This window comes from Ornithorhynchus anatinus, chromosome 1 (genome assembly GCF_004115215.2).
Source record: "Ornithorhynchus anatinus isolate Pmale09 chromosome 1, mOrnAna1.pri.v4, whole genome shotgun sequence".
Taxonomy (NCBI): domain Eukaryota; kingdom Metazoa; phylum Chordata; class Mammalia; order Monotremata; family Ornithorhynchidae; genus Ornithorhynchus; species Ornithorhynchus anatinus.
In genome coordinates this window covers 20,853,384-20,874,496 of record NC_041728.1, presented here as the reverse complement: position 1 = coordinate 20,874,496, position 21,113 = coordinate 20,853,384, and the positions used below count along the sequence as shown (strand labels likewise).

The window sequence follows — 21,113 nt, the reverse complement described above, 5'->3', positions numbered from 1 at the left end:
GCGCTGGGGGAGGGAATACAAGGTGATAAGATTGACCCCCGTGGGGCTCCCAGGCTTCATCCCCATTTGACAGCTGGGGGGGGAGGGGGCGGAGGGACCATAGAGACGCGGGCTCCGGAAGTGCCGCGCCGGGGGCCGGAGGGGCCGCCGCTTCCGCTTCCGGTCAGGGGAGGGGTCCTCTCTGGCCCGCCCGCCGTCTCCGCTGCTCTGGAGGAACCGCCCGCCCGCCCGCCGGAGCCGGGAAGGACCCTCGTGGCGGGGTGCGACACCTTCGCCGCACGTTCAGAGACCCCCCCCCCCCACCCCCTTTTGCGCGCGCTGCGGCCCGGCCGTTGGCGATCGGTCAGTCCGTCGTATTTATTGAGCGCCTCCTGGGGGGGTGTCCAGCACGGGACTCGGCGCTTGGACGGCCTCCCGAGCGCTTAGCACAGCGTTCTGCCCCGCCCTCCCCCAGGAAGCGCTGGAGACAGGCGATTGCATGAATGAGGGGCTACAGGGGCGTGGCTCAGTGGAAAGGGTCCGAGGGCGTGGCTTCATTAATTGATGTTGGTATTTGTTAAGCGCTTACTATGTGCAGAGCACTGTTCTAAGCGCTGGGGGAGATAATAATGTTGGTATTAAGCGCTATGTGCAGAGCACTGTTCTAAGCACTGGGGGAAATAATAATGGTAATGTTGGTATTTGTTAAGCAATTACTATGTGCAGAGCACTGTTCTAAGCGCTGGGGGAGATATTAATAATACTGTTGGTATTTGTTAAGCGCTTACTATGTGCAGAGCACTGTTCTAAGCGCTGGGGGAGATAATGTTGGTATTCGTTAAGCGCTTACTATGTGCAATGTTCTAAACGCTGGGGTAGATAGTAATAATGTTGGTATTTGTTAAGCGCTTACTATGTGCAGAGCACTGTTCTAAGCGCTGGGGAAGATAATAATGTTGGTTTTAAGGGCTATGTGCAGAGCACTGTTCTAAGCACTGGTGGAAATAATAATGATAATGTTGGTATTTGTTAAGCGCTTACTATGTGCAGAGCACTGTTCTAAACGCTGGGGTAGATATTAATAATACTGTTGGTATTTGTTAAGCGCTGGGGTGGATACAGGGGAATGAGGTCCCACGTGAGGCTCACAGTCTCACGGTCACTGAGGCCCAGAGAAAGGAAGTGACTTGCCCACAGTCACCCAGCTGACAAGTGGCAGAGCCGGGATTTGAACCCATGACCTCTGACTCCCAAGCCCGGGCTCTCTCCACTGAGCAACTCTGGGTTCTAATTCCGGCTCCGCCACCTGTCTGCTGTGTGACCATGGACAAGTCGTTTCACTAACTCTGGGCTTCAGTTACCTCTTCTGAAAATGGGGATTGAGACGGTGAGCCCCATGTGAGACAACCTGAGAGCTCACCTCCTCCAGGAGGCCTTCCCAGACTGAGCCCTCCCTTGCCCTCCTCCCCATTCCCCTTCCTCCCCCTGCTCTTCCCCCTTCCCCTCCCCACAGCACTTGTGCCTATTTGCATCTATTATTTATTACTCTTATTAATGATGTGTGTATTTCCATGATTCTATTTATCTTATCTTATTGAATGAATGAATGAGCCGGGGTGGATACAAGCAAATCGGGTTGGACAGGGTCCCTGACCCACATGGGGCTCACAGTCTCGGGCCTCATTTTAGAGATGAGGGAACTGAGGCACAGAGAAGTGAAGTGACTTGTCCAAGGTCACCCAGCAGACAGGTGATAGATCCGGGATTGGAACATACAACTTTCCGACTCCCAGCTCCTGCTCTATCCACTAGGACAAAATGCATCTCACAGAATTAACCAAGGCCCCTCAGAGAATTCTCTGGTGCAGCAACTGCTTGGTTAAATGTCGGGCAGCCGAGCGGGGCCGTCAGCCGCCGTCACCCACCACACCTCATCCCCACTTTGCAAGGTCCCAGCCCTCATCATCGACCCAGGCTTCATCTCGGCTCCACCAGGGCAGACCTTGGTCAAGCACAGTCACTAGCTGTAAGCTCACTGTGGGCAGGAATGCGTCCATTATATTGTATTCTCCCAGACGCTTAGTACAGCCCACAGTAAGCACACAATAAATAGGTTGATGGCCGTTAACAGTCACAAGTCCTCTTATAAGATGTGCAAGTGTCAGGGTGTGTACAGATCACCTTGAGAGGGATCTGATTTTACAGTGGAGGGGGTCGAAAAGGATACCGGAGGCTGATAGACTGTCCGCTGGGCTCAGAAATGGCAAGTCTGGAATTAAACTGGGTGGCATTTTGACTTGTGAATCTGGCTTCTCTCGTCAGGAAACCTAGACGTTCCTCGGGGCACCTTACCATTTTCACTCAAGCAATGGCATTTATTGAGCGCTTACTGTTTGCAGAGCCCTGTACTAAGCGCTGGGGAGAGTTCCTTGGGGGTCCTTACCTGGTACTATGAGGGGAGTGACTAGCCACCCCGTTCTCCTTACCGTCCTTTTTGCAAAGATTTGTCAGAGTGTAGCAGAAGCAATAGTATTTTTTAAGAATTTACCTTGTGGAGAGCATTGTAGTAAGCCCTGGGAAAGAGTACCCGGGTGGGAATTAGACTCTGTCCAAGGGGCTCAAAATCTACGAAAGCAATTCAGATGTCCTTCTCCCTCAAAACGAATAAGATATCAGGTGGCATGTATCTTGTACTCTTGGTTCATCACACATTTGTGGTGCTTTATGAGAGCTCTTCAGTTTGTAGCAGTATTTCAAAGGGCAGAAACTGTTTAACATCACATAGTATTAAGGATGCATGAAACTAGACTGTTCTCAGACAATCCCTATCGTAGGCTCATCGGGGGCTAACGTGCTGAGGTCAGTTAGAGAAGGGATCTGCCATCAGAAGGCCTATGGTTTAAGCAGAGTATTATTTACTGAGATTCATATATCCACAGAAGAGGCTTGCAAAAACAAATTTAAGATTAAAGGACAAGATCCGTGTACATATTCAAATCTCCAATGCAAATTAACTGCTGAAATAGCAAATTATAGCAGACAGCAAGAAAGACAGGGAAAGGACAGGGATGATTCGCAGATGGGAATGCAAAGGGCAGACTTAACATCACTTTTCTTATTTGAAAGGATGATGTCCTATCCCCAGTTTTTCGACCTCAAACTAATAACCAAGTAAACTTTCCTTTTACTTTTGCGTTCAAGTGAAGGGACTAAATTTATATGTTTTCCAGGGATAGCACCGAGTATCCACACTACAGGATAAATACACCCATCTGTGCAAAAATGCATGTTTTCACTCCGCATTTTGGTCAGAACGTTGTTAGGGAATTAGGAAGGATTCGTCTGTCAGTATAGGCATATTTGGATACTGTGTTGTGGTGTCAGAAGAAACGGCATGTGCGCATCGCGTCAGAGAACATCAATACTATAGGGCGCTTATTCCTCCATGATAGTTGTGATAAGAACACAGGCCCTCAGTTCTAGGAGCCCTGGGTGTATTGTATTTATTTGTAATTTGTTGAGATTTTTTAATCTGCTGGGCAAATGCATGAAATGTAGTAAAATGAAGATGTGTGACTTGTGTTTTTCAGATAGATAAGGTGACTTGAAAGGAAACCATGACCCGGTGGGCACGAACTAATACGGCCCATAATAAAAAAGCTCTGGATGCTACGCCATGGGAAGAGATGAAGGAAGGATCTACCGAGGGAGCAAGCCAAAGTTCCCCAGAAGGGAAACCGCATCATCCCAACAGACTCTCCCTTAACAAGGATGTACCCCGAATGAAACAGAAGAAGAACAAAAAGAAAAAAGATTATCTGAATGAAGACGTGAATGGATTCATGGAGTACTTAAAGCAGAACTCGCAAGTTCTCCACAATGGGAGGGTAATAGCAGACAGTCAGGAAGTGAGACAAGAAATAGCAACAGCTTTGAAGAAGGATAACCGTAGGGAAGAAAGGAGACTGAAGAGGCAAGAGACCAAGAAGAATGCCATGGTATGTTGGGGAGGGAGTCAGAGGAGCCCACCTGACTTTGCCTTGGGTAGGGATGGGGAGGAAGGGATGCTTATTTCTGGACAGTTTGACCCCAGCTGTTGAAGTGTGACTGGAACAGCAAAAATGAATAACTCCAAAGGTGCTTTTTGCATTCTCCGTGTACTTGTTTGGCTTGTAGTGAGTATGCTGTACTGGACCCTTGGAGGACATACAGTAGAAGTAAAAGATTGGGGCTTGCCCTTGAGGAACTTACAGGTTTCCAAATACGCCGTAGATAAGATTATTATTATCGTGGAATTTGTTAAGCACTAACTAGGAGGCAGTGAACTGAGTGCTAAGTTAGATACAGGTTAATCAGGTTCGACACAGACCCTATTTCAGATGGGACTCACAGTCTAAGGAGGGAGAACAGGTATTTAAGCCCTATTTTATAGTTGAGGAAACTGAGGTACACAGAAGTTGACTTGGTCCAGGTCACATAGCAAGCAGTTGGCAGAGTGGGGATTAGAACCCGGGTCCTCTGACTCCCAGGCACTGGGCCATGCTGTTTAGATATAAATGGTTAAAAAAAACCACACAGGAAAGTAAGTAAATAGAGAACGTATAACAGGAGTGCTAAGGCGACTTAGTAGAGTGCATTGATTGATTGATCGGCTGATGGAGTGGTATGGCCCTTCACCACTTACAGGCCAGTGTATATGTTGTCCATGTGTTGAGGAATCTGCTCTTTAGATAGGCCTCCCCGACAAAACCATCTCTTGAGCTTTTAGAGCCCTTTACTGGAGTACCTGCTCCCTTCTGTCTTTGGTCCTTAAGGATGACCATCAATTTTTTAAATTTTGGCAGTTTTTCATGTCTTCCTGCAGATCCTCTTTCTGGGTTTTCCGGTTCATATTCTCTTGTATTTTCCACTAGGCCATGCTGTTTCCCCGTGCAATAGAAGATTCTTCCTGTTAGTGGCTACAGGGCAGGAGTGTCCCCAGGCATGAGGATTAGTGTTTGTAAAGGACTCTGAAAACATCCTATTTCTGTGCTTTCAGCTTATTATGGGTTGCAAACGATCTTTGCAGGATATCTTAAGAATGTCACAATTTCAAAATCAAAGTTGCCTATAGAAAATAAAAAGTCACCCATGATCATCACAGACTTTAAAAATATTCTTGGCAGCCAATGCCGCTGACTCGATGGACTCCTGTTGACTGGGGAGTAACTGGCTTCTCCTTGTTTTTCCAGGTATGCTTTCACTGTAGAAAGCCTGGCCATGGGCTTGCAGACTGTCCAGCTGTCCTTGAGAGTCAAGATATGGGCACGGGTATCTGCTACCGGTGTGGTTCTACAGAGCACGAAATCAACAAGTGCAGAGCAAAAATAGATCCAGCTCTTGGTATATACATTTTACACGTTCCATGTATTTCCAGGTTTAGCATGCTTCTCTGTAAATGCCAGGGTCTCAGATGTCACAGTTTGAACGACTGATATGTTTAGAGTCTGTGGAGTCTCACGTTTTTCTAGTGTCTTGGATATCTTTCTCTCTTTGAGGGTTTAATTATTAATTTATTGGCATTCACTAAGAATGATGCAACAACCTAATATAGAGTGCTAAATGACTGAAGCACTGTGACATATTGCTAAATAAATTCTCCATGAGTTGGATTTAAAAGCAGCTAACACTTGCACTATCGATTCTTGCAGGGGAATTTTCTTTCGCAAAATGTTTCATTTGTGGAGAGATGGGGCACTTATCCAGGTCTTGTCCCGATAATCCTAAAGGACTCTATGCTGAAGGTGAGTATAGTTATCCTTGGATTCCAAAGAAGATTTTTAGAAAGAGCTGAATAGAAATGAATTTTCTGACATCGACTGAATGGGGATACCCCCCAATAAATGGGATGTCTGAATCACCAACAGAAGTTTCAGAGAAGGAATGCCTTACCCGTATAGTCTAGGCAATCTAAATTGAAATAAGGTGAAGATTTGGTCTGGAGTAGCCCAGGGTGGTTGGGGACTCTGATTCAGCCTCGCAGACACTGCAGAGGCATTCTAGAAGTGGATTAGATCTCTCGGCACAGAAGAACTGGAATTCCCAACTAGGCCCCTGATCTCTCCCACTTAGAGCTTTAGGCCTGGACCTCCCTCTCTATAATAGTGTCTATGTGGAGCAAATAAAAAATTTCAAAGAATCCACATACAGTTAAGCCACCCTAATGATTTCTCATCCATCAGCTAGCTAATGCTAGGAGGATTTTTAATCACAGTTGCAGCAAGGTAGGCCTCAAGTGGAGATTGATCTGGGGCAGATGGTATTTTTTATGAGATTTCACCTCGTGCATCATCCGATTGGCAGCCGCACTGTCCCCTTCATCCTTCTGTCAGTATGCCCCATCTCTGCTCTGAGATGACCCAGGGAGGACGTAGAGAGGGAGAATAGGGCTAGCAAATAGAAAAGTTAGAAATGCAGTGTGTCTGTCGGGAGGACCTTACGCCAGGCTTCCAGATGCGGACTCGGGTCAATCAATGTTATTTATTGAGCACTTACTGAGTGCAGAATACTGTACTAAGCACTCCTTTCTTGCCTCACAGATTTCCTACCACAGCCCACACTCCTCTAATTATGACCCTACTCGCTGTACCTCAATCTCCTCTGTCATGCAGCTGACACCTTGCCCACATTCATTCATTCAGTCCTATTCATCGAGCACACCCTCCCTCTGGTCTGGAACTCCCTCCCCCTTCACATCTGACACGCCACTACTCTCCTCACCTTTATAGTCCTTCTAAAATCGCATCTCCTCCAAGAGGCCTTCATTTCTCCCATTCACCATCTTTTCTGCGTCGCCTATCACTTGGATCTGTGCCCCTTACAATCTAGCAGAGGTAGGAGTGGTGATAGTTTTTTGGAGTCTAGTCAGTTCCCCAGAACCATCCCCACTGACAGCAGGGTGGAACCAGTTGATAACTTTGCTGAGTGAAATTTGGGCGGGGGGACCCCAAAAACCGGGAACACTCCTTTCAAAATGTGTGCCTGCCCCATGCAGAAACAACCAGTGATCTTAGAACAGCTCCCATCCCCAAATCCACGGTGAGGGTCTTGCCCAGGTTACATTAACCATGCAAAAGACAAAAATAAACCCACAGCCTGCATTTCTCATTTCGTTTTTGAGGCTTCCTATCTTTCCAGTTCATTTTTGAATGACCCTTGTGACACATAGATGGGTGTATACCTCAAGGCAGCAAAGAGAGTTTGTTGGAAAGTCAGTGTGGTTCAAGCTGTTGGCTAGAAAGAGTAATTCCCTGGAATAAATAGTAAACCTTTATAGAACTCTGTATTGAATGGGACCTGGACATTCTTAATACAACACAACTGAGTATAATAATGAGATAAACAGAATATACATTTCAGCTGTCCTCTTTTTATGTGTCAATATCACTCATGAAAACAAGATAAAAAGTAGATTATAAATGCCCATGTCCCAACATAGCAGTAGCTTGCAAAAGGAGAAGAAAATTTATCCTACATCTGAACTAGATTTTGATGAATACTGGGGAATTGCATTTTCTCAGCTGAATATATCTTGGAAAAAACATTCCTAAAGTACAATCCCTTTCTTTTAATATTTGGCCAGTGAGACTTATAAAGTTATCACTTTTGTTTACAATTCATATTTTATCATAATTACTTCAGAATGGAGTCTTATGACCTTCTTAAATGACTTATTGGTAGACCACAACTTTTTTTTTTTTTAAATGTCAGCGGTCTGGATATACTAAACAGATGGCTTATTGAATTTCAGCAGGAGAGTCATGATTAGCACAAATAAAGGCCTCCCTTGCCCCCCCCACAATGGTTCCCACAGTTCTGGGTTCCACCCAACTTTCCACCAAGCAAAGGAGTTGGGTAACTTTGCACATGACCCATTTATTTCTTCTTTAACAGGTGGTTGCTGTAGACTCTGTGGCTCAGTGGAGCATTTTAAGAAGGACTGTCCTGAAAACCAGAATTCAGGTGAGATCTCAGGGTCTACCATTCAGAGTGTTAGGGAGGAATGCTCGTGGCCACTTCCTGAGATCTTTCAAGTGGTAAAGGAAGCCACTTGAGAACTTGCTGACATTTTGGGAAGTTCCATTTTTGCTTTGCACGTAACCCACATGGAGATTAACTGAGTTCTCTACATGTTCAGACAGCACCGGCCCAGCAGTCGCCTTCCATGATGATTTTCCGTGACAGATACAGCCCCTTTTAGCCAGGAAGACCAGTGAATGCTTCTTGGAAGGCTCTGACACAGGGTATAGGATTTGGTTTTATGAGAATAAGAAACTGCTGACGCTTCTTGCAGATAAGTGGAGTAGCACTGAGCCATCCCAGGTGAAGTTTCCATAAGGGAAGAAGCATTCGTCTATGTGTCCCATCCAACTCCTCCACTACACTACAGAAAGCCTTAATGATCCAGAACATGGTAAAAGAGACTTTGGTGATTAGTGACTCCCTCTATCTAAATATCTCTAGCAAGGAAAGAAAAATGGCATTTGAATGGTAAAGCAGTGAACGCTTGTTTTACAGTCTGGTTTGGAGGAAGGTGGATCTTTCTACCCCTTAGGTAGTGAGATTGAAATGATGAAGTGGAATTTGAATTCTCCCTCCTGGGAGGACTGCCAAGATTGACAAGCGGACGCCGTATAATTTCACAGGTGGAATCGTGTGCGTCTAACAGTGACGCTCCCTAACCCCTGCTGGGTGCAACCTCTTGGAATTCATTGACTCTGTAATGATGAACTCAGAGAGAGGATGAAACCATTTTCTCATCAATTTGTGAAATGCAAAGTAGATACATTTCCCTAATTGAGACTAGAAATTGACTGTGATGCTCCGAAATCAAGGGTTATAATCAATTACTGAAATGCACATTCTTTCTTTTAGTGATGGCGTCTTCTCTACTTTGTAGTTCTATTCATGTCTAAATGAGTTCTCATACTAAGTTAGGGATGATTCATATGGATGTCTTCAGAGTGGTTTTACCCTTATTCTTTCACATTCCTCTACAGACCAAAAAGCAACAGTTGGTCGCTGGACCGAGGGAATGAGTGCAGATTACGAAGAAATTCTAGATGCCCCGAAGCCACAGAAACCCAAAATGAAAGTCGCTAAAGTTGTTAACTTTTGATGGAGAGAACTGTCTTTGTTACTGCCTGTTATGTTCGGCACTGAGCTTGTGCTACCAGTTAAGAATTGGCTCCAGTGGAGCCATGGATGCCCAATGTAGTTTCCTGGGTTTTGATGGTAATGATTCTTATCAGAAGAGGAATATCAGCAACTCTGAGTAATCCGACGGATGAAAGATGCTTGGTTAGGAGTTGCCTCTAACACAACAGAAACCCTACAGAAAGGAGAAGTGGCAGACAAGGCCAAGCCTCTGTGACTATTTGGGAATAACTGATCTGAGAATAATACAAGAATGTGACTCCTCACGGATAAAGGAGGACTGCAAGGCAAGGGAAAGATTTCTAGATACAGTTTTCTTTCATAATAGAAATTGAAGAACTCACCTTTTTTCTAGCACTGTCAGTATTGATAAGCTGCCCAAAATTCACTCTATTTTTCAACATTTATTAAAAGGTATTCAATATCATGACTTTGCTGAAAACTTAATTCCAGACTTGAATGTACCTGCAATCGGGAGAACACCGATTAGCAAGACATGGGTTTGTCATGACTACTTGAATTTAATTCAGTCCACAGAATTAATCATATGGTGTATCATACATATCATACAATGACTGGGATATTGTGGACTTCATCTGGAATTCCACCTGGTTGAATGCACTTTTAATTGGTTATTTTAGGGGTATTACATGATTTTCCCCCAAATCACTGGTTAAAAATTAGTGTTAAAATCTGAAAACAAATCTGGTGTTTATTCATTGCATCCTAAGAGCTGGACGGATGAGTGGTCTTCATTATGAGATGTGAAAATTTGAAAAATTTTCCATATAAGTATATTTCTCATGTCCCATATGAGAATGAAAGCTTTCATAACCACACATACCAAATTCCCAAGGCACTGCCAGACAAAAACAACATAACTTATATGAAAGTGCATCTATTTCCCCAATTTTTTATAAGCCTTCCCGTTGCTTGAAGGCCTCTCAGTGCAAGTGTAAAATAGTCTATTTCAGGCAGACATCCCTAGGATAACTGAGAGGGGTTCTGTAATGTACATGCTACAACCAAAAGACTTGCGAAGTTGGGACAAGACTGAACACTAACGTGGTATCAGATGTGTTGAATTGAACAAGGGAACTGTTCATACATATATCGGGGAAGATGAAAACACATTTGGGATGGCTTTTGCAATGGACTAATGGTAAAAAAAAACCAACACATAGAAACTTCTCAGTAAAGCCCATTATTGGCAGGAAAGTTGTGAAAGTATGTGTTTTTTTCTCAAGTTGCTCATCTGTGAGGTTTTTCAAGACGCTAAGTGATGTTGTAAGTTTAGACTACATTTTTAAGAGAGTCCAGGCCACTTCTGAGAGCTGGTGGGCATAGGGTTTGGAATGTTGTGATGGCTTTTGCAATGGACAATTGGTAAAAATAACACCAAACAGAAACCTCTCAGTAAAGCTCATTATTGTCAGGAAAGTTGTGAAAGTTTGTGTTTTACTCAAATTGCTCATCTGTGAGGTTTTTCAAGAAGTGATGTTATAAGTTTAGACTACATTTTTAAGAGAGTCCAGGCCGCTTCTGAGAGCTGGTAGGCACAGAGTTGGGATTGACCCTGTTACATAGACAGGAATAGAATCTTAGAACTATTAAATTGAACATGCCCTGGCTTAGGTTTTATACCAATTTTCCCAGTTAGTAAACTTTCCCGACCACTCTGGGTCACTTGAGGCTTTGGGCGACTTCTTGCTCAGCTCGGGGCAAACAAGGAGTCACTTGAAGCTCCGAGTTAGAACTCCTTAACTCCAACTCACTCCTCCTCTACCCCTACACGATGTTATTGAAGCACTCATGCAAACCTGTACATTACCGTGCACGCTGACACTAACATACACACATGATGCTAATTTTTCGCAGGGCCATTATCAGAACAGGCCATTATCAAAACACTGGCAATCCTACTAGGCAAAGTCAGAATGCATGTAGAATTCTTATAATTTGCAGTGACTTACCACCTCTGTCATAACTACTTGATGGAATCTCCCATCAGATGACGAACAAGCCTCCGTCTTACCACTTCTGGTGCGTTCAACGGGAGCACTTCAGAACTGAAAGCCTGATTATCATGATGGTGATCTGTGTTGCCTCACCTGTATGCTGACGGTCATATTCTTACCACAGCATGGAGTGCAGCGAGCAAGTAGACAAGTCCAGATCTACCTTCTTTAGAGAACGTTCCTGTTAAAACTGGGCAGTAAATCAGAAGAGAAGTCCTAGCTCTTTAACTGCATAGCTAATAATAATAATAAGAAGAAGAATGGCATTTGTTAAACGCTTACTTTACTAAGCATTGGGGTGGGTACAAGTAAATCGGGTTGGACACAGACACTGTCCCATGTGGGGCTCACAATCTCAACCCTCATTTTATGCAAGAGGTAGGTGAGGCATAGAGAAGTGAAGTGACTTGTTTAAGGTCACACAGCAGACGTGGAAGAGTCGGAATCAGAACCCATGACCTTCTGACTTCAGGCCACTGCTCTATCCCCTACGCCATGCTGCTTCTCTAAGCTAATAAGGTTACTATTCTGCAAGTGGCTTCAAGAGTCTTAAATCCAAATACCATATTCTAAAGGTCCAGCTTACAGAGTTTAAACATCAGACCATAGCCTCACGCTGTTGTTCATTACCCATAAATTTTGTCTTTTAAACGGGCACAAAGTAAACTTGTCCACCATCTTCCTTTTATGGGCCAAAGAAAAACTTTAAGCTACAAAGACAACAATGTTTCAACCATTTCCTTTTCTTTATTTAACGTCATAATATTTTAACTCCATATATTAAATTCTTGAAAATGAAAATCTAGGAAAATTATTTAGAGCCCAGTTGTAAGCCACAGAAGGGTACATCTGCAGTGCAAATTATGACAGCACAATACTTGAAGGTCAGCCATTTTACTCTTAACCTAACTGGGGAAGAAAGGGCCATCAGCAGGTATGATCTGAGGGCCCACCCCTTCGGGAGGAAGTCCCTTGAACTCCACAGGAAGAGCTCCTTCACTGCTGAGTGGATCCCTTCAACGAAGGCTTGTCCAGCAAACCTTTTTCTGGGGTAGGGGGGTGGGGGTGGGGTCAAATTCTTTGGCTTGATTGAGCAGAAGAACAAATATCGAGGAAGCAGGGATGAAGTGTTAAAGTAATGATGATGAAAGGAGAATTGAGGCCCTGTTCTCTGACTCAAACATCCCCTTTGATAAGTACTTTACATGTATGCATAGTGATTGATTTTAAATTGGTCAGCCACCTTGGCTTCATGTCAAATGACACTAGTAAGTAGTTGCTATTACTGGAATTGATTGCCCTCCATTATGTTTTAATGTCCTCCTAATTTCAAACTGGAAGAATGTAATACATCTTCTCTGATGCTTTTGACATGCAGGATACCTGCTATTCACATAAAACAAAGTGTCATCCTATTTAGCAGCTAAGTGGCTGAAATAAGACTTCATTTTATGTTTTTTTATGATATAAAGTTGAAACTGATCACATTTTAGCAACAGATGGATGAACCAAACAATTAAGACAACCTTACAGCTCTTGTGTCATTTTACTCGACACATAACACTGTATATTTAAAGTCTGGTAATCAATTCGTCGACAGTTGTTTCTTCTAAATACTGAATGCAAGAAGCAGCAGTTTCCTCGATGGATTTTGACCAGCCACCAAGGTTTCCAGCAAAATAAGGTAGGATACTAGAGGAGACTTGGTTAAAGTAAGATACCTGTTTTCACAAACAAAAATACAAGTTTTTATTTGCAAGCTTATAAAACAGAAGTGTTTTTTTTTCTTAGACCTCTTTCTTCAAATTGTTTTAACATGGGAGGGGAAATATATTGCCTAATCAAGGATGAGGGAAAAATTTTCACATTTCGTCAATTTCATCACTTTAGCAGCTGTGATCCAAATTAAATTGGGGGGGGGCAGGGGAGAGATTCATCAAGACCAGGTTAACACTAGCTAATCATCCATAAATTTTGGGCAAGTCACAACTTCTCTGTGTCTCAGTTACCTCATCTGTAAAATGGGGATTAAGACTGTGAGCCCCACGTGGGACAACCTGATTACCTTGTATCTACCCTAATGCTTAGGACAGTGCTTGGCACATAGTAAGCACTTAACAAATGCCATTATTATTAATATAGGCCCAATCTCTACTTACTGAGAACTGTCTGGGTATTTCAGGAAGTCTAAGACTGTGAGCTCATTGTGGGCAGAAATGTGTCTGTTGTTATACTGTTCTCTCCCAAGTGCTTAGTACAGTGCTTTGCACACAGTAAGCGTTCAGTAAATATGATTGAATGAATGAATGGAGTGAGACAAGAAATCCATGAAGGGATGGAGGATCAGGATAGAAGTGCACAGAATTAGTCTAAAGCACCCAACTTCTCACATTCCAACATATTCCAACTTCTCATATTCCCTCCAGTTTTTCAAGCTCTATTTAAGACCTGGGTAAATGGGTTATAAAACTCCTCTTTGCTTCACTATTGAAAGGCATCTTTTGGAAACTGGTTGGCCCCCAAATTTAGTAATGCTTGCATTGTATTATGAGCAAAACAGCATGAAAACAAACACTCCTTCCCATAGTTAAGTCAGGGGACCCCAACTAGTCAGACCTCTAACAGACAGGGCAGCCTGCAGATCCCATCTCCATCCTGGGATTCCAAGCCATGTCTGGAGCCCCCCGAGGGGCTGGAAATACTGGTCCTGCTCCAGCCTCTTTTGTTCGAGCACGCATCAATCCAAGCCCTCTGGTCTTGGGCAGAGAAGTCTGATCAGATTCAAGCCCTACTTCCAGAGGCTCCAGAGATGCCTGGCCCTTATCATCCTTCTGGTCCTCTTCTTGGGAAAGGTCTGCTTAATGATCGTGTCACTCATGACAATAATAAAAATGATAATAATTGTGGTATTTGTTGAGTGCTTACTAAGTGCTGGGATGGATACAAGCAAATTGGGTTGGACACAATCTCTGTCCCACATGGGGCTCATAGTCTCAAGCACCACTTTACAGATGAGATAACTGAGGCACAGAGAAATGAAGTCATTTCCCCAAGGTCCCTCAGCAGACAAGTGGTGGGGCTGGGATTAGAACCCGTGACCCCCAGGTCTGTGCTCTATCCACTCCGCCATACCGCTTAATATCAGTTGAGTGGGGCGGCTGTCACATGTTTGGTTTTAGACCATGCGTTTTCCTGCTGAAGCAGAGGCGGTCACCTTGGCCACTATTGTGACCACTGGACTTTAAGCTGTGATGAGCCCGAACCTCTGTTCCTCTAGCCAAGTACCCTACTACTTTTTTGTTTTTACTTTTCACATCAGTTCTTGTCTTATTTTGTTTAAATGATTTTATTATTCCATCTATCCTTAAGTGTCTACTGTCAGCCCCCACTTTCCCTTTATAGTCTTAGATTGTGAGCCCCTGGAGGGCCAAGAATTGTGCCTCTAATTCCCACCCATGTACTCTTTCCCAGGGCTTAGTATTATGCTTTGCACACAGTAAGCACTTAATAAAGGCTACTATTACCACCACAACTTCTGCAGGTAAAAACTCCTGGTGAAAAGTATAGTTTGTAATAAGAATATTTCCTCAGGATGTGTTAATACTACTTTCTCAAATACTCATATATTTAGAAAATACCTGTATGAATTTAGTCCTAAGCCCAACTAATCATATTTCCCTGCAAGCTCCGTAGCTAAAGCTAAACTCCGTAGCTAAACTTCAAGGTGACATCAGTGAAATCGCCACTTCCTTCAATAACCAGCCTCAATCCCCGCCCAAGAGATGGTATCTGAATAAAGTGGGGATAGTCTCACCAGTTCAATAAAAGCTTTTTCAGCTTTCACCTACTCTTTGGTATTGTACTCTCCCAAGTGCTTAATATAGTGCTCTGCACACAGCAAGTGCTCAGTAAATACCACTGATTGATTGACCTGTATCGACAGGCCAGCAGCTTCTTACACAGCACCCCACAGGTCACAACTGTGTCCCTCTCCAAGCTCCAAATATTTCGGGCCACCTTATCTGGCTCCACCTAGCCCCTCTTTTGGTAATAATAATAATTATGGTATTTAAGCGCTTACTATGTGCAGAGCACTGTTCTAAGCGCTGGGGTAGATACAGGGTAATCAGATTGTCCCACGTGGGGCTCACATTTTTTAATTCCCATTTATACAGATGAGGTAACTGAGGCCCAGAGAAGTTAAGTGACTTGCCCAAGGTCACACAGCAGAGAAGTAGCGGAGTCAGGATTAGAACCCACGACCTCTGACTCCCAAGCCCGTACTTACTGTAAGTTCACTGTGACCAGGGAACAGGTCTATCAACTCTGACTTATTGTACACACTATAAATGCTCAATAAATACCACTGGTTGATTGACCCATGACACTTCCACTCTCCCTACAGTGAAGGACCAAGAGGTGACTGTTTTTAAACCAGCTGGGATACTGAATGTGGTTCTGATTGCCAAATCCTAAAGATGAATAGAACTGGAGAAGGTATAGAGAAGTGTAACTAAAATATGGGTGGGGAGGTGAGCAGCTCCCATGTGAGGTAAGGTGAAAAGTTGAGGGCTTTTCAGTCTGGAGAGACACCGGCTGAGAGGGGACATGGTTGAAGTTCACAAATCATGAAGTGGGAGCAGAGCCTTCAGAAAATTATTGTTCACCAAATCACACAATAATAGGATGAGAAGGCACATATTAAAGCCTGAGGTGGGAAGCAGAGTGGTCTAGTGGGAAGAATATAGGCCTGGGAGTCTGAGGACCTGGGTTCTAATCCTGGCTCTGCTACTTGCCTGCTGTGTGACCATGAGCCAGTCACTTAACTGGCCTGTGCCTCAGTTTCCTCATGTGTAAAATGGGGATCCAATGGCTGTTCTTCCTCCTCCATTGACTGGGAGCCCTATGTGGGGCAGCGATGTGTCTGACCTGATTAACTTGTATCTATCCCTGATTAACTTGTATCTATGTGCCAAGAAAAGTGTTTAGCATATAGTAAGCGCTTAACAAATACCATACTTATTATTAGGTTCAAAACGAAACACACTGGTTCAAAACATAGCTACTAGTCAGCCCCGAAAGGAAGAATTTGGACGAATTCATGGACATTAGGTCCTTAATGGGCTCCGAGGGGCAAAGTTTAGTATTTGGGATGGCTCAACCTTAAACCCTGGGGTGGATTGCAGACAGGGCAACCAATCCTCTAAGCATCCCACTGCCACTGTCCTAGCCTGAATAATGACGTGAATGGGTCTGACTCATTAATGGCACTGCTTCCGTTCTTACTTAGAAATCCATCCTTTACTACTGTCCTGCGGCATAAATGAAGCAATATTTCTCTACAAGCAATACTAATGATGAGTAAACCATCTCAAATCGTATCAAACTTACCTTACATGAGCTACTGTCCAAAGCTTCTACCAAGAATCCTGCACATGGTATTTCACTTCTGATGTACTGGTGAGAAGGTGGGGCTGAGGCTAGGATAACTGATTTCACAGCTACCAGGTAACTGTCACTGAATAAAAACAAACAGGATTCAAATAAAAACAAACAGGATTCACCAAGTTCTCCCCAACAAGCTCCCCATTATGTCTGACCAAAAAAAAAAAAAATTGGATGAGAAAATAAATGTATTACAGCAGCACGGTTTCACAAAGAAAACCAGGGACAACATCAAGACCCAGACCCAGACCCTAGACCAGTTACTAGGCTTTTCTTGGGAGACAGTCTACAGGGTATGAAATAGAAGACTTATAAAGTTGATTTGCATTAATTTGCATTTATCTATCTTGGTACCTTCCATTTTTTCCTGCTGTGGTCAGTCTCCCCTACATTACACTGTGACCTTCTGCAGGCCACAGCTAGTGTCTGAATTTAAAATGTCCATGTGTTCTTTGCAGTGCTTAGAACAATATATCACCCATTATAAGTGCTCATTAAATGATGTTACTGATCCCTGTGCTCTCCTGAAGCAATTCTCAATTTAAAATTTTGTTATGACTTCCAGAAACCTAAGCCTGGCTGCTAATGGCTCCTGGAACAGAAACTGATGAGGGAAAAGAGAACAACAGGAAATTCATGGGACTTTAATGAAATTCTTTCCTTTCTCTAAACTTCTAAATTACTCCGGGCAGGGATGGCTTTTGTCGCAGGCTCTGCAGGTCTAAAATTTTCTGTCTCCTACCTCATGACTAACAAGCCCTCTCAACTAGCCACTCCAAGCTTCACGCTCTCTACCACGCTCCTCCCTGGGTCAGAGTTACCCTTCTTCCCTTTACCCACAGAGCCTCTTCCCCTTTACTGCCGTCCCCACTGGCCCAGCCAGTGGTCCGTTTCTGTCAGGGGAAATGGAGGACGCGTGGAGCACCAGGCAGGAAGAACATTTTTCCCTTTGGCCAGCCCTTTGGTTCGCTACATTGTGGAAACGGTCAAATCAAGTTCAGAATATGTCCTCTAACGGGAGGAGAAGCTCTTGCTCTTCTACAGTATTTCCTTCTCCCAGGGTTGTCCCAGAACAGTGCCCAAACTAATGAGTGATAAGCTTTTTCTTGGGAGAAGTTGCCCAGACCCACAGGCTCCCAGAGAAACCAGTGAATGTGCATGGCATCCTTCATTCATTCATTAGTATTTATTGAGCACTTACTATGTGCAGAGCACTGTACTAAGCGCTTAGTATGTACAATTTGGCAACAGATAGAGACAATCCCTGCCCAATGACAGGATCCTTCCTGACATGACACATCATTCTCTGGGACTATCCACCTAGCTGACTTCATGGCCTAGTGGATAGATAACAGGCCTGGGAGTCACAAGGTCATGGGCTCTAATCCCGGCTCCGCCACTTGTCTGCTGTGTGGCTTTGGGCAAGTCACTTCACTGCTCTGGTCCTCAGTTAACTCATCTGTAAAATGGAGATAGAGACTGTGAGCTGCATGTGGTACAGGGACTGGGTCCAACCTGATTGGCTTGTATCCACTCCAGGGCTTAGTACACTGCCTGGCACATAATAAGCGCTTAACAAATATCAGTTATTATTCACCTGGAGGCCTCCTAAGAATGGTCCCAAGGCCCCAGTGCTCTGGTACTTCAAATACTCACCTGTCTTCGCTAGGTTTTCTGAGTGACACGAGTACCACCAAATCTTTAGGTTTATCACCATGTGTCGAGGGACATGTGATGTAATATATTGTGTCGTCCTCATTCACCCTACTTATGATCTCACAAGACCTGCCAATTGAAAGGACATGAGAAGCAGAAATTGACTCTAGGCTGCGTCTACACTGCAAAGCAAAGTAGGGCCGGGCAAAAATCCTATGAATTTTCCTACAATTTAGACTGTGAGCCTCATGAGGGACAGGGACTGTGTTCAACCTAATACACTTGTACCTATCCCAGCACTTAGAACAGTGCTTGGCACATAGTAAGTGCTTAACAGATACCACTGTCACAGACCTTCTCTGCATCAGCCTGCCCTCCTTCTCTAAGCTGATCTTGTTACGGGCAGGGAACGTGTCTGCTAATTCTCTTATATTGTACTCTCCCAAGCGCTTAGTACAGTGCTCTGCACAAACTAAGTGCTCAATAAATAGCACTGATTGAGTGATCTCCCGCAACTTACCTGGTTTCATTTTTCACCCAGCTGAGAGAATGGATTTTTGTGGGGCTGGGGGGGTTGGGGTGGCACCCAGACAGTCTGTTGACAGCCCAAGTTGAAAGCATGAAGGGGAAGAAGAAGGAAGAACAGCTCTGACTACAGAGGAGTTCACCTTTGACCTCCAGAGGTTAAGGGGATGCCCTGGGACTGAGGTTCTGGAGAACAGTAGTGGGTCAGCTCAGCCGTGGGAAATTCCTCCCATTCGCCACACTTCCAGGCCAAGAATAGGAGAGAGCTTGTGCGATCATCCCTAGGCCTCCCAGCTCCAAAAGAATCACGGCCGTACAAATCCAGTTAACTGGCCTCAATGGCCATTTTCCTAATTACCCAGGGGGCTCTCCAAGCCAGTTGTCTGGAAACGGAGAAAGAAGAACCTCGGATATGTTCTTCTACAGGCCACGTTTCCTTGGAAAGATTCCACACGCTCTGGGTAAGTTAACTGTGCTTAGCACATTCCCTGTCCCTCAGTGCCCAATTACAATGACATGAACCATGATGTATTATTTTGGCATTCATGCAAATGTATTACAGAACCCCAGAGAAACCTCACTTTAATTCCATTTAATCATCCATTATCAGGTGCTAATTACAGTGATTTTTAGCATTTTAAAAGATGAAGCAATAACTCAATTAGATTAGGAAATAAATGATAATGTTTAACATAACAATAATAATGTCCTTTTTAACTAAACAGGAAGCATGCATTAGTCTCATCCTTGAATCCAAGCATTTGGGGAGGCCTACGTTGCTCTAGAGGGAGGGGAGAGTGCCAGGTTCACGGTTCTGGGCCCAGGGGGCTCGCTTGAGCTAACCCATCTCACATGGGCCTAATTGGTGTACCTGGAACACTGATGGGAGTAGAGTATGGCACTGGTTGCCTCAGGGAGAGGCAGGGAAAGGGACAGATGTAGTGGCTTTGTAGAGTGTGGTAAATAACAGACCCAGGAGTGCAGCAGGGGAGGACAATGAGGGAATCAGAGTGACGGAACTCCAATACAAGCCACCCTGCATGCTTCGCTCCTCTAATGCTAACCTTCTCACTGAACCTCTATCTCGTCTATCTCGCCGCTGACCTCTCACCTTCGTCCTGCCTCTGGCCTGAAATGCCCTCCCTCCTCAAACGCCCCAGACAATTACTCTCCCCCTGCTTCAAAGCCTTACTGAAGGCACATCTCCTCCAAGAGGCCTTTCCTGACTAAGCCCTCCTTTCCTCTTCTCCCTCTGGATCACCCTGACTTGCTCTCTTTATTCATTCCTCCTCCCAGCCCCTTGGCATTTATGTACATATCTGTAATTTATTTATATTAATGTCTGTCTCCTCCGCTAGACTGTAAACTCATTGTGGGCAGGGAATGTGTCTGTTGTTATACTGTACCCTTCTGAGTGCTTAGTACAGTGCTCTGCACCCAGTAAGTGTTCAGTGAATATGACTGACTGACTCCAAGCAGACAAGGGTGATGGCTGGGAGAGAAGGGCAGGAAAGCAGGACTTGGTTGTTCCCTGTACAAATCCAGGCACATATTCACCCCAACCCCTTTCCTGTCCTTACAATTCCTCTGGGGACGGAAGCCAAGACAAGTGGACAGAGCCAGGCAAAAACTGACTGTAGGAGGCCGAGGAAGGAGTCTTACGAGAATGTGGAAGAAACGATGGGGCCCAAAGATCTCTGTCTCTCGGCTTTCGCAGCTATGACAGCGGGGAAGCAGCCTGGGGATATGTTCGGAACGTGTACTTACAAGAAATGAGGGTCCCACTGGGGCCGTTTGGTGAAGTCAGACAAAACGGAGAAAACCGAGTTTGCTGGTCTCTCCACTTGCTTTTCTACACAGATTGACAAGACATCACTCTCCTCAAGAGTATGTATTTTTACCTGAAGGAAAAGAACATTGTAAAAAAGAAATTACAAGTCAAATGATTTATATTTTAGTTATTCCCAAAATAAGTGAACAACAGAGGCCTGGTCAGATCCAGATAAGGAAAGGCACTACGGAGGATTTCCCTTCATTTAGTTTGGTGGGCAGTATACTAGGCAAGGAGTCGGTTATATAATGGTACAGATAATGCCAAATTTCTGGGCTGGTCATCCTTGAGGGCAGGGACAGTGTCCTTTACTTCCACTTCAGATCTCTAGTGTTTCCTGAGTGCCTACCCTGCGCCAAACACTGTACTACATTGTAACAGTCCACTAGATTTTTAGGTCCTTGAGGGCAGGGATCATGCCTATTAATTCTTCTGCATTCTTCCAAGCACAGTACAGATTCAGC

At 44.4% G+C, this 21,113-nt stretch overlaps 2 protein-coding genes across 7 annotated transcripts in view; one reads left to right on the top strand and one right to left on the bottom strand.

The window, feature by feature from the left end:
- The first annotated feature begins 167 nt into the window (after window positions 1-167).
- On the top strand, window positions 168-10,609 carry ZCCHC9 (zinc finger CCHC-type containing 9). 5 transcript variants are annotated; one of them, XM_029067629.2, is made up of 6 exons: window positions 168-260; window positions 3,570-3,977; window positions 5,211-5,361; window positions 5,670-5,762; window positions 7,912-7,980; window positions 9,018-10,609. In XM_029067629.2, exons 2-6 carry the CDS (start codon window positions 3,597-3,599, stop codon window positions 9,134-9,136), a joined length of 813 nt encoding a protein of 270 aa, XP_028923462.1. In that variant the 5' UTR covers window positions 168-260; window positions 3,570-3,596; the 3' UTR covers window positions 9,137-10,609. The 5 variants fall into 5 exon arrangements, with proteins under 5 accessions (XP_028923462.1, XP_028923487.1, XP_007654784.2 ...); XM_029067654.2 differs by lacking the exon at window positions 9,018-10,609 and adding an exon at window positions 8,312-8,963; XM_007656594.3 differs by lacking the exon at window positions 168-260 and adding an exon at window positions 275-342.
- A 1,310-nt stretch (window positions 10,610-11,919) lies between these two features.
- Window positions 11,920-21,113, bottom strand: part of ACOT12 (acyl-CoA thioesterase 12) — a 58,607-nt gene continuing 49,413 nt past the window's right edge. For both annotated transcript variants that reach the window (XM_029074263.2, XM_029074271.2), the window contains exons 12-15: window positions 20,586-20,719; window positions 18,294-18,422; window positions 16,584-16,710; window positions 11,920-12,913 (exon numbers count right to left, since the gene is read on the bottom strand). In XM_029074263.2, coding sequence (XP_028930096.1) covers window positions 12,764-12,913; window positions 16,584-16,710; window positions 18,294-18,422; window positions 20,586-20,719 — 540 coding nt within the window. In that variant the 3' untranslated portion in view covers window positions 11,920-12,763. The remainder of the gene's footprint in view (window positions 12,914-16,583; window positions 16,711-18,293; window positions 18,423-20,585; window positions 20,720-21,113) is intronic.

Coding starts and splice junctions, on each gene's coding strand:
- ZCCHC9 (XM_029067629.2), top strand. CDS start 3,597: ATGACCCGGTGGGCACGAACTAATACGGCCCATAATAAAAAAGCTCTG. Junction 3,978..5,210: donor AGACCAAGAAGAATGCCATG/GTATGTTGGGGA, acceptor TTGTTTTTCCAG/GTATGCTTTCACTGTAGAAA. Junction 7,981..9,017: donor TCCTGAAAACCAGAATTCAG/GTGAGATCTCAG, acceptor ATTCCTCTACAG/ACCAAAAAGCAACAGTTGGT.